The following is a 12,045-nucleotide window of genomic DNA, read 5'->3' as shown; positions in this document are numbered from 1 at the left end:
TATAACTTTCAAATATTTATTGTGACAGGCTTTGTTTGATCTTTGACTTAAAAGCTAGGTTTCTTTTATGAAACATGCTTTTAAGTCTAAGCTAATGTTTGATTAGTTTTACCTGCATTTGCATCCCTTAGTTTTTGTGCTTTACATAAAACAGAATATGCCAGTCCTAGAAGAGCTTGTACCAGAGTCACATCTTTTTAAGTTCTGTAGCATCTCTATTAACTAACAGGACCAGTTGTTCTAGACTGGCATCCTCTGTTCGATGATCCTTGCTCTGTTTCTTTTCCTTCCATTTGCTTGTTGAGAAAGTGGCCATTTGCTCGTTTTGTTTGTTAGCACCTTTGATTTGTTTTCACATTTCCTTTTCTACCTTGTATGTCTCTTTTTCTTCCCTGTAGGGTTATCATGGCACGGTTAGTAGTTTTATTTTGTTAAATGGCAAGAAATGGAAAGGAGTATGGAAATTATTTTTATTTCTCTTTTCTGATCTTATACATAAAGTAGCTATTTTTTAAATTACATTTTGTTCATTACCTCTTATTAACTTTTCAAATTTGTTATATTTTGAATTACATATTTGAATTTTTTAATATATTTTTTATTATCTTGTCATACTCCTTTCCATTGGGGATGTTGGCAATGTTGTGTTGATCCAATACATATTTACTGAATGCATCATGGTCCTACTGAAATACATACCCTTAGTCGCTAATCACGCGATTATTAACAAAGGCCTCCTTCGGATTGATTGATCCACCAGTTGACTAACTGCATGGTGTGTCATACAAAACGTCTGTTTAATAATACAGATGTGTTATATTCAACAAGTCACTATATGTGTTAGTGTCAAACAATGCTCATTGATGCTGGACTAACTGTCTTGTCATATCAAAAGTTAAATAGTCATACCCAGTGTATGACTTTGTTATTACTCAAAAAGGATATAGTCATTCTTGGTGCAGAGGTTTATCTTGTAAGACAAACATGGGATTTGATACCCTTTTTTCCTTTAAAATGTCAGTTAAAAGTGGGATGCCATCTTGTCAGACTAAAATGGGATGTTATATTCTCTCTTTTTTCACTTTAACATGGCAGTTAAAAGTGGAATATAGAACAAACTTTATGGATAACAACTTCTTTTATTCGTGAGTGTGATGTTTCGATACAGATTCTTGTACCGTTGTCAAGCATAATAATCATTATGCTTGACAACGGTACAAGAATCTGTATCGAAACGTCGTACTCACGAATAAAAAGAAGTTGTTATCCATAAAGTTTGTTCTATATTGTACTTCCCAACTTCTAAAATGCCACTCAAAGAAGTAGTTAAAAGTGGGATGTAAAATCCAGTTTATACTGTATCTTGCCAGTTAAAAGTGGGATGTAAAATCCAGTTTATACTGTATCTTGCCAGTTAAAAGTGGGATTGTCCTACCAAGTAAATAACTAATCGATGTCTTGTTGTCACATACAGCTATGTGTAAATATGTCCTGTAACGGGTATGTGTTCTAACACAGTATAATCCTTTGGATGTATTCAAAACTGTACAGTCACTGATACACATGTAATCACAGGTAGTTTCACAACGCTAATCACTGTAGTAATAGTGCTCTGTATACAAGTAGTTATACAAGTAGATAGTCAAGGATGAACTATATAGCAGGAATGTAGACAACAACATGTTTTACAGGGTGTGGGTGATCTTTGCTTACGAGTCAACCTTTTTATCTTAAGGTGGTAGTTCTTTCTTTTACTTTCCATCTTTAATGTTTATATTTTGGATCCCGGTTACTGTCTCAGCTTTAGAGTAGTTTTAAGGTTTGGGTTGAAATCCTGAAATTCTTTAAATCACAATGTGCACTTCAGCAACTATGTGACAATTCTTCTAGATGATCAGTGACAAGCCCATTGAAGTGAATCATACTGACTGTACTGGTGAGCTCTATCAAATAGGTAATGTAACCCCTGATACAGCTAATTCCAATGGAATATTAGATTTAGAATTTTAGTAGTATGGCTGTATTTTTAGTCAAAACAATATTTCTCTGTATTTAAAACCATCATTGGCAATCAATTAGACTTGTCATTATGAAGGTAATGACAGTGGCTCCAGAGTAACATATGGGAAGACATGAGGTGTCTCTGAATGATAAGTGTTACGAGTTCCAAAGTACCAATGCTGACCGGATTGCTGATTTGAAAACCATGAATATAATGAAGGGAGATAACTCTGTAAGACATCTAGAAGGTTTAGGATACTTGAACTGTCATCTTTCTTAGGGAATGTAGCACACAGAACTGAAGGGAGAAACTAGAAGAGAAATGAATCCAAATCAGATCTAATAACCCAACTTTTCACAATAATTTCAAAGATTTCATTTTGAGAAAGGGACATTAAATACTTTGATATTATGAAATGTTAACTGATATAAACTGAGTAAGAGGTGAACTTTCATGTATTGCACAGCTGGAAAAAATGTTGTAGCTTAAACCTGCTTGAAATCAGAATTGTGACACACAAAATCCTTCTATTTTCTGTTACTGATATGAATATGGAAAGTTTGCACTTTATTCAAACTTGAGATCCTTTAAGAAAGTAGCAATGTCAGATCTCAATGTTTTAGTTGTAATTTATAGTTTAAACAAAGGAATGACAATAAACATAAGGTTCAGTTCATGCTGATCACACCGAGTCATCTTTTATAATACACAATCAAGTTGTTGTTGTTTGGGTTAAAAAGAATTCTTAAAGTTCAAATCTCTGTGAAGTAGTGTTGGGAATCGGAAACCAAATCCACTATCGATTATCGGAGGACTTGTGGCAAACGATTATCGATTATAATCGAAATATATACATTTCAATGTAATCACCAATTTTAAGGGTTTTTCCCCAGTTTTTTTCTAATTAATGTTTTTTATAACTAATACTGTCATGCAATGCATGCATGCATGCAAGTAAGACACTGGAATTGTAATTAAACAATAAAAGTGGTTAAAATTTTACAATGCGCATAGCTTTACGCTGTTGAGTGCATGTTTGTTCATAAATATTCATCAAATTAAATTGTTAGTATACTTAATTCAAGGGTGTTATACAAAAACAACACAATTCCGATTAATCAAAAATAATTTTTTTACAAACGATAATCATTTTTAATCCTTCTTTCGATCGATTTTCGATAGTTTCGATCATCAGAACACCACTACAGTGAAGGCAGATATATGTTCTTTAATCTGTAATATCCATCACTAAAATGCTTAATGATTGAAGGTTAAGTCAGCTGTAATTACTAACATTGTTCGTGTCACTGTTTACCTTGCGCCATCTATATGATGTGGAGAGATGAATACTTATCTCACCAAATTATATTGTTTTAATGGACAGTCTCGATTTTCGTTCGTTTGATGGATGTTATTGTTTTTATTGTTTTTTAAACAATATCTTGTCAGGCAAGAAATTAGATAGTAAATTTAGAACTTTAGCAAATGTTATACAAAGATAATATCCCATTATCCATTGCAGTGTAAAGGGAATTGGCATGTTTTAATTAGGATGGGCTCAAGGAATATCTCAATTGACTTTATGTCAGTGTAGAAATTTTGAGAGGTTACAATAATACAGAGATAAGAAACAGAATAAGCAACTATCCCATAGATGCTCCAACTTCGTGGATACTAAAGTACATTTAGTCGTTTAACATAAAAACATCGTTTCTTGACTTAAGAAACTATTCTTAAGAGGTTCAATATTTTCCCATTATCACCTTCTCTCCTTCCTGGCCATCTTTGACCTAGGCATCCAAGAGTAACCTCCCTTGAGGTTCTTGTCACTTTTATGGGTGTTTCAGTGATTAGTTACAGACAAGTTGGGCTTTAAATGTGTCTCCCTAATGTCACAAATTTGTTTCTGTGTAAGCATTTAGACTAGATTTCAAGTGCTACTCAAAGCTGTGATGAGATTGGAAAACCACTGTACATGAAACACCTTGTAGGGATGTATTGGCTTTGCCAAACAGGATACATCAGTGATACATAATGTGTACACAATGAACACGCATTTTGATTTGAGGAAACTTCAACCCAAGGTACCTACAATATGTTACCATGAAAATGACATTCATGGTAAAAAGCAATACTTATATGATGGAATACGTGTCTCAGTATATTATTCTCCAAGTCCTGAATGACCAAGTATCTTCTTCCATCCATGTTATCCCTTCAACCAGTTGAACAGTTTGAGGTGATCAAGAACGTATTGAATTTGTGGTGTTGTCAGTAGTTTACGCTCGAGTAATCATGCCCGAGCTGTACAATGTTGGTATTTCCTTGAATATACAGGCTGGAGCTTCACCAGCCAGCCACGTCAATAGGCATTCTGTGATAATCTTTACCAGACCTGATATCTTGTTATGTAGGTGTAGAATGGTGGGCATGAACACTGCATTGAGTTCAGGGCCCCGTTCCTCAAAGCGATCGTAGCGCTAAGATGATCGTAACTCCCATACTTTAACATAGACTTACGACTGCCGTAGCGCTACGATCGCTTTGAGAACGGGGCCCAGGAGGCTTGTTTTACTACCAGTTCACATTTTCCGCGGCTTGTTCAGCCACTTTATTGCTTACCCCTGCAGGAGTTTATTACCATGTTCATCCACACTTCCTGTCCTCTGCTTGCCAGCCTGCTCTTATCCCATGCTTTTGCTGCCATTTCTGACTGAGAATTACGAGTTCGCTGGATTAACAGGAGCGTGTAATGTTATATAGGTTTTATTGCATGTCTCAAAGTGAAGAAAACCATGCATAATAACATATTGTTATTACAAATGACACTGAATGTTTTATATGTAAAGATATACTTACATCTACAATATTGCATAATCTAAGTTTATATACATATATCAAGGACTAATTTGTTCAAGTCTATGCCATGTTTACGCTGATTATTATCCATATTACAACCCAGTGTGTCAAAACTTGTTCCATGTTACTGGTACAGTATTCCTATGAGATACATAGTCATGTGGAATATATTATAATAACCACTGACCCTGGCCAGTAGGCACTCAGTCTTCTACTTTGTTTCTCAGATCTTACTCAATTCTGAAATTTTAATTTTTATGTTTCACATCTCTGATTTGTGCTTAAGCGCAGTATAATTATCAGTCTACATCTTGATTAAATTCAACTTATGGACCCAAATATCTCACATACTAATATGTCATTTTTTGTTAAGTTTGAAATTTTAGTAATTGCCTCGCTATCTATACGCCAATCTGTAGTAATTTTAATTTTAATTTTAATTTTAATTTTAATTTTAATTTGTTTGTTTTTTGTTTTTTTGTTTTTGTTTTTATTGATAGGTTGGATTAGTAATGGCCAAGTAATTGATAAATTATGAAACATATATTAAATATCATGATTTAATTTGAAGAAGAATTTTGTATAGTAAGTGAATAGCAGAGACTGACTTTACCTCCACACATATTACCTGAGTGCAGATGTGATATTTGTACATTGTCACAATGTGTGTCACGATGTCTTTGTCCTGGCACCAGATACAGACCTGTTTGTTGCTCATATGTTGAAACTCATATTGTCTCATATGTTATGTCCTGCCTAAATCTCTCTTTTAAGCAAACAAGGTTATTGCCCATCTCATGGTGAGGATTTGACCTCTTGTGTACAAACGTCACCTTCTCAAGCAGCAGTGGTGTTGCCTTGTGGGTAAACCGTTCCTTCATTGTGTCAAAGGCCTGGTTTTGAAAGCCCATTCTCGTGTTCCCTGCTGTGATAGTGCTAAAATATTGCTAAAAGTGGTGTACTGGTAATACCATACTCACTCACTCATATACACCATGAGGAAAGATTTCTGCCCATAACCCTTCCTTCAAATTTTAACCTAAATCTAACCCTAAATTTATACATTTGTGACATGCTTGTTCAACATCATATTTAAGAAATTATTTTCGTAACTTTAGCCAGGGGTCATGATATATTTTTTTTAATTTCAAGGCAGGGGTTATGGATGGAATTTGTACCTGTAATGAACCTTGAACTCAGAGTCTTTCATGTCATAGGGGGCAGTGGGTTAACCCACTGGTTAAAGCGTTTGCTCACCACACCGAAGACCTGGGTTCGATTCCTCACATGGATACAATGTGTAATGCCCATTTATGGTGTCCCCTGCCGTGATATTGCTGGAATATTGCTAAAAGCGGCGTAAAATCAAACTCGCTCACTCACTTGATATTGTGCTAACATCACTTTGTATGATGTGGGTGATCTTTGCTTTGCTTAAAAGAGAGGTTTACTGCACGAGTACTGATTGTTATTCTTAAATCCTCTGGCGTATATTATGTTAATGTCATCAGTGTTTATATGGATATCCTCCAGCAAGGAATTCGAACTGAATGCATAAGAAATGTAGATATGATGGGGTATTTACAACCAGCTGAATGTTATATTAAGTATTCCGTTACATCAGGGTATTGCTGTCTTCACCTTATTTCACCGATACACCTGGGACCACTGGACTGTTTAACTGATCAATCTGATTGGTCAAACCAGACCAATCAGACCTTGTGGATGAACTTAGACTTTCTAATTATATATGGTAAATATGAAACACCAGAGAATAACCAGTTGGGACAATCTGCTGCAACAGATTCAGTTGGACGATAAATATATGAATGGTACTGCAAGTCGGTGATAACACTTGTGTTGGCCGTAGATGAAATATATCCAGCTCTACGAGTAGCATTAGGAATTCTAGAGCAAGTTTAGTACAGAGTCAGACAAGTTGAACAGAACATGACTTGTGTGATAATAGGCAGGTGTTCTTCCAGACATACTAGATCCGTGAAAATCCGGGGTAGAATAGGTCTTCAGCAACCTATGCTTGCCACAAAAGCCGACTATGCTTGTAAGAGGCGACTAACGGGATCGGGTGGTCAGGCTCGCTGACTTGGTTGACACATGTCATCGGTTCGCAATTGCGCAGATCGATGCTTATGCTGTTGATCATTGGATTGTCTGGTCCAGACTCGAATATTTACAGACAGCTGCCATATAGCTGGAATATTGCTGAGTGCTGCGTAAAACTAAACTCACTCACTCACTCCAGACATACTTTGCACTTCCTGATGGAGGTGTGAATGGTTAATGGCCACTTCAGGATGCTGACTGTCTGACATTAAGTGATTGATGTGTATTTATTGTGCACTTGCTAAAAGCTGTTCCAGATTCACACCTATAAAGTCAAATGGCTGGTGGAACACTGCTACAGCCAAACCTGAGTTGCACCTGAAGTGCGTGACGACGCTGTTCCACCAGCCATTTGTCACCCCTCGTTGTGAAGCGTGAACAATATTACTTTATAGTTTCTTAAACAACTTTCTCCGTGATCGATCATAAAACGTCAGATTTCAGATCCGGTTGGGTACAGAGGTTTCAGGATCTGTGTCTTATGTATGTTTGGTGCACTCATGCCTATTTTGAGTTTTTTAATCATTCATCGGTCTCATTCAAACCCGACCCGTAAAGGTACGGATTAGAATATTGATCTTCAGTAACCCATGCTTGTCGTAAGAGACGACTAACAGGATCGGGTGGTCAGGGTGTCATCGGTTCCCAATTGCGCAGATCGATGCTCATGATATTGATCACTGGATTGTCTGGTCCAGACTCGATTATTTACAGACCGCCGCCTTATAGCTGGAATATTGCTGAGTGTGGCGTAAAACTAAACTCACTCACTCACTCATTTGAACCCAAACGGACTGTAGTATCAGCAATATTGTCACTAGGTGGTCTCAGGATGTTTTGTGGAAAAGGTGAAGGTAGATACCGTGGTATTAGTGAGACTTGCAGTATTGGTGGGAATGTGCCTCTGATGATGTAAAATAGGGGAGTTACTTTAAGAGCTGATATGTCTCAAGCCAGTTTGTCCAAACTCTGGTACGGTTCCCTCGGTACCAACCTCTGGCACAAAAATACTGGTACCAATCCTGTGGTACAACATTGGTCATATTGTGCTGCTTAGGATTCGGTTGTTCATCTGCGCTTGATGCCAGTGAAAGTTTTATACAAGAATCATCTCTTTGATTCCATTACACCCAGGATGGCAGCATAGACTAGTGGTTAACGTTGTCACACCAGAATTCTGGGTTTGATCCCCCTCACTGGTTCAGCATTTGAAGTATTGTGTCCCCAGCAGTGATAAAGCTGGAATGTTCGGCATAAAACCATGCTCAGTAAATGCGTTTGTGCACAGTGTATTAGAAATAGCTCAATGACTATCCCAGAGGTAACCATGCCTGGTGGTAGATTACACTGCCAAGCCTCCTTGTTGATTCCACATCAGTGTGCTCGTCTAATGTTCCTTTTCATTGTTTTCTTGTAATCTTTTTTTATAAAACAAGTTTTGTACATGAAAATATATGTTCATTAAAGAAGCCATTTTTGTTACAAATTACGTTCCATTTGTTTTCATTGTTTTGAAAGTTTTGCAATACATTCATCATCACACTCACAAAGAAGGCGACAGTCTCTGAGGTATGGAAGATGTTTTCAGTGGAATTTAAAATGTAGAAACTACAATTTGGTCATCCAGTTACCATGCTGTCCTCTTCGTCTGGACTCAACTACTCACAATTCATTGTGTACTACTCACAAGACGACTGACTATAGTAATATGAAGGAATTGGGTGTACTTAACTTATATTGAGTAGTTTATTTGAGTATTCTCAACTTGTGGGCTGAGCAGCAGCTTAGTTGTCTACATGGATTTCATCTCTTTTGTCAGCATCCCTCACCTGACTCTATCCTTTCAAATGAAGGGAGTGGCGTTGGATCAAGTGTTAGCTCGTCTCGCTGAATGCCAGCCTTTGATTCCCTACATGGCCTGAAGCACATTTTGTGTGTACCCTGCTGTGATAATCCAGGGCCCCGTTCCTCAAAGCGATCGTCTACGACAGTCGTAAGCTATGTTAAAGTATGAGTTAATCACCTGGCCACGATTGATGATAATAATTACATACAACCATGCACAGTCACATCTGGGTCTGACGTTAAGAAAAATCATGTTTTGAAATAACTTTCATCTCTTACAATTGCAACTCTCCTCCATACACTCTGATTTTACTGTAGAGGGCAGACGCTTTGCCTGATTATTGTTTCTGAATGTTCTTGACACTGATTATCCATGAAGATCCAGGTTAGAATTTATTGCTGACTTGTTTGACACGTGTCATCATATCCCAGTTGTGTAGATTGATGCTCATGCTCTTGATCACTAGATTGTCTGGCACAGACTCTATTATTTTCATACCGCCGCCATATGGCTGGAATATTGTTGAGTGTGGTGTAAAACTAGACTCACTCACTCACTGATTATGTGAAGATGACTGTTTGTAATCTGGCTTGCTTGTATAAAGAGAGCTCTAGTGCCAGTACATTACATTACATCAAGCCGTGGAATTAGTCTCACAGTCCCTGAACCTCAATATTTTCCCTACTGCCTAGCCTTCCCTGTAATGCTAAAGCCCTAAATGAAGCAAGTCTAGATTTCTCTAGGCCTGAATCTTCCAACTTAACGGGGCTCCTTTTCAATTTAAATTGGTTTATTTGTTACTATCAAAATTGTATATATTCAGTATAAAGTCAAGAAACCTAATCAAGTGTTACATGTGTGGTGGTAGTGCTCCATGTGTAACTCAACAAATGTCTGTCATCTGTTTTAAAGCCAGGTAAGTGCTTGTTGAAGAGTTCAAGGGAGGATTTGATATATTTTTATTTACATGTATTACATGTATTGTAACCAATATTTCCATATTTTCCTTTGAATTGCTTTGAAGATATTCCATGAGAAATATTTAAACGTTACTGGTCTCAGTTGAGTTAATCTACATGGAATGAAAGTTTGTTTGAAAAGATGAAATATATGTGTATTTTAGTAATCGGATAACCTAAATTTTCTGTTTCTTTTTCAGAAAAGCCGTAAAGATGTCAGCAACTTTGATCGTGAATTTACATCCGAACCACCTAAGTTGACGCCCACAGACAAGTTGTTTATCATGAACCTGGACCAGACAGAGTTCCAGGGCTTCTCATACGTCAACCCCGAGTTTGTGGTCAATGTGTAACTCACCAGCACAAGAAACAGAAATATTGCTCTCTTCAACGGCCATATTGGAAAGAAAAACAAGATGGACGCCATGAGTTTTGACTATTGAGAGTGTTCTGCCACTGTGCCCATTGTGGCTGTCCTTGCTGCCAATCACTAGTGGCTGGCTCTTCTGTGAAGATGATTGGCAGATGTGAAATGAGTGTGACCTGATACTGGCAAGTTTCGCTAAAACAGTTGTCAACTGAGGCTCATGGGATACCATCACGTGATGAGTTACACTGAGAAAAAGGGACTATGTAGGATTGTTTGTCATTTATAAGTTGCATACAGTGTACAATTATTTCAATCTGTTAAAGTATGATCTTTAGTGTATTCACTGGTGACAAAACCTTTCCTAGTGTTTTGACAGGTTTCCTTTCTGTGTGTAGGTGCGCATCCCTGGGTCTACTTCGTTGATGTATTTCTGTACAGTACTCTTGTACAAACAGTATATAAGTCACATGCAAATTAGTCAGTATATGACTTTTATGTTCAAGGTTTAAGTATTTGTGTTTTCTTTCTGTTTTCAATGATATTCAGCCAGGTAACAAAACAACATCTTTGAAAAAAATATGTAACATATGTGTCCATGCACAAAAAATCTTGCCAAAATTTATGTCTACATCCGATCATTTACGTTCCATCTGTACTGGTTAATATAAGCTATACACTACCTGTCTGACATGATAATACCTTGTGATTGGCCAGCATTAAAGTTTAATATATGTATTGTATTAAATCTGTAATTAAGATTTTAATTTTATCATACTGCAGGAAGGGTAAAGTGCAAGTTACGAGGAATATTGGTTGAAATATTAACACTCACACCATCAGGGTTGGTCTTTGATAAGTTTGAATAAATTCAACTCAAAACATTTCCATGATCATTAAAATTCTCTCCCAAAAGCAAAGTCCATTGTTTGACACAATGTTGGGCCTACAGGCTGTAAATGGGATTTCATAATTATCGTTTTCTGGTTATAGTGCCATTTGATCGGTGACATTTACTTTAAGCATTATGGACATTGGAATCTCATAGTGTTCAGAAAGTATGGAATCAAAAACAGGCTCCTTCATAGGTTGAATAGTATCTCACAATATGTGTAAAAGAACACTATGTTCTTAACATTCTTCCTGTTGAGATCATTTTTAGATGACATTGTTCCAGGATTGTTTGTATTTTTACAATTCATCCACCGAATAATGCTTGTGCAGCTCCAAGTCCACAGGAGGTAAGTCCAATCTCTGGTACCGGCTTTGTCTTTGGTGGTTGATGGTAAACACGAACTGTCATGGATCTCAGATGTTCTGCATGATGCAGTCACTATTCAAAGAGGAAACACGCTACCTAGCCTGGGTAGTAGGTATTCCTGATGATAGGCTACAAGACTTCAGCATCAGCTTGGGACATCTCACGGTACACCAGCATCAGTTTGTGCAGCAGGAGCTGTTTACCTGGTGCTGATTCAGCGTGGCTCATCTGCAGCGTGGCCGAGAGGGATTGTCTCTTTGTGTTTTATGTGACACCAGGATGATTTAGTCAGATGTGTTGACAATGTGTTGCAGAGTTTAGACACTTTACTGAACAACATCTGTCCAGAGGATTGGGTTTAGCAATTGATAAATCATGGAGACAGTGACAGTTTTATATTTATCTTCGGGACAGAGTTTAGAAAGTTTTATGTTTAATATGGAGTCGTGGCTAGAGGCAGTGTTATATTTATAATGGAGTCTGGGCTAGACAGTATTATATTTACAGTGGGGTCTGGGCTGGGCAGTGTTATATTTGCAGTGGGGTTTGGGCTATATTTACAGTGGGGTCTGGGCTGGGCAGTGTATTTATAATGGAGTTTGGACTAGACAGTGTTATATTTACAGT

The 12,045-nt window shown here is 37.2% G+C and overlaps 1 protein-coding gene across 1 annotated transcript in view; it reads left to right on the top strand.

The window, feature by feature from the left end:
- The window catches only part of LOC124279576 (calcium-dependent protein kinase C-like), a 154,642-nt gene extending 143,599 nt beyond the window's left edge, over nt 1-11,043 (top strand). Inside the window, 1 exon segment of the mRNA XM_046715415.1 lies at nt 9,991-11,043. Within this exon segment, the coding sequence (XP_046571371.1) occupies nt 9,991-10,143 (153 nt within the window). The 3' untranslated portion in view covers nt 10,144-11,043.
- Nucleotides 11,044-12,045: the final 1,002 nt, after the last annotated feature.

Source organism: Haliotis rubra, unplaced genomic scaffold (assembly GCF_003918875.1).
Source record: "Haliotis rubra isolate DU_JTF1 unplaced genomic scaffold, ASM391887v1 Scf252, whole genome shotgun sequence".
Taxonomy (NCBI): Eukaryota; Metazoa; Mollusca; class Gastropoda; order Lepetellida; family Haliotidae; genus Haliotis; species Haliotis rubra.
The sequence above is the reverse complement of the archived record's forward strand: the minus strand, read 5'-3'. Positions and strand labels throughout refer to the sequence as shown.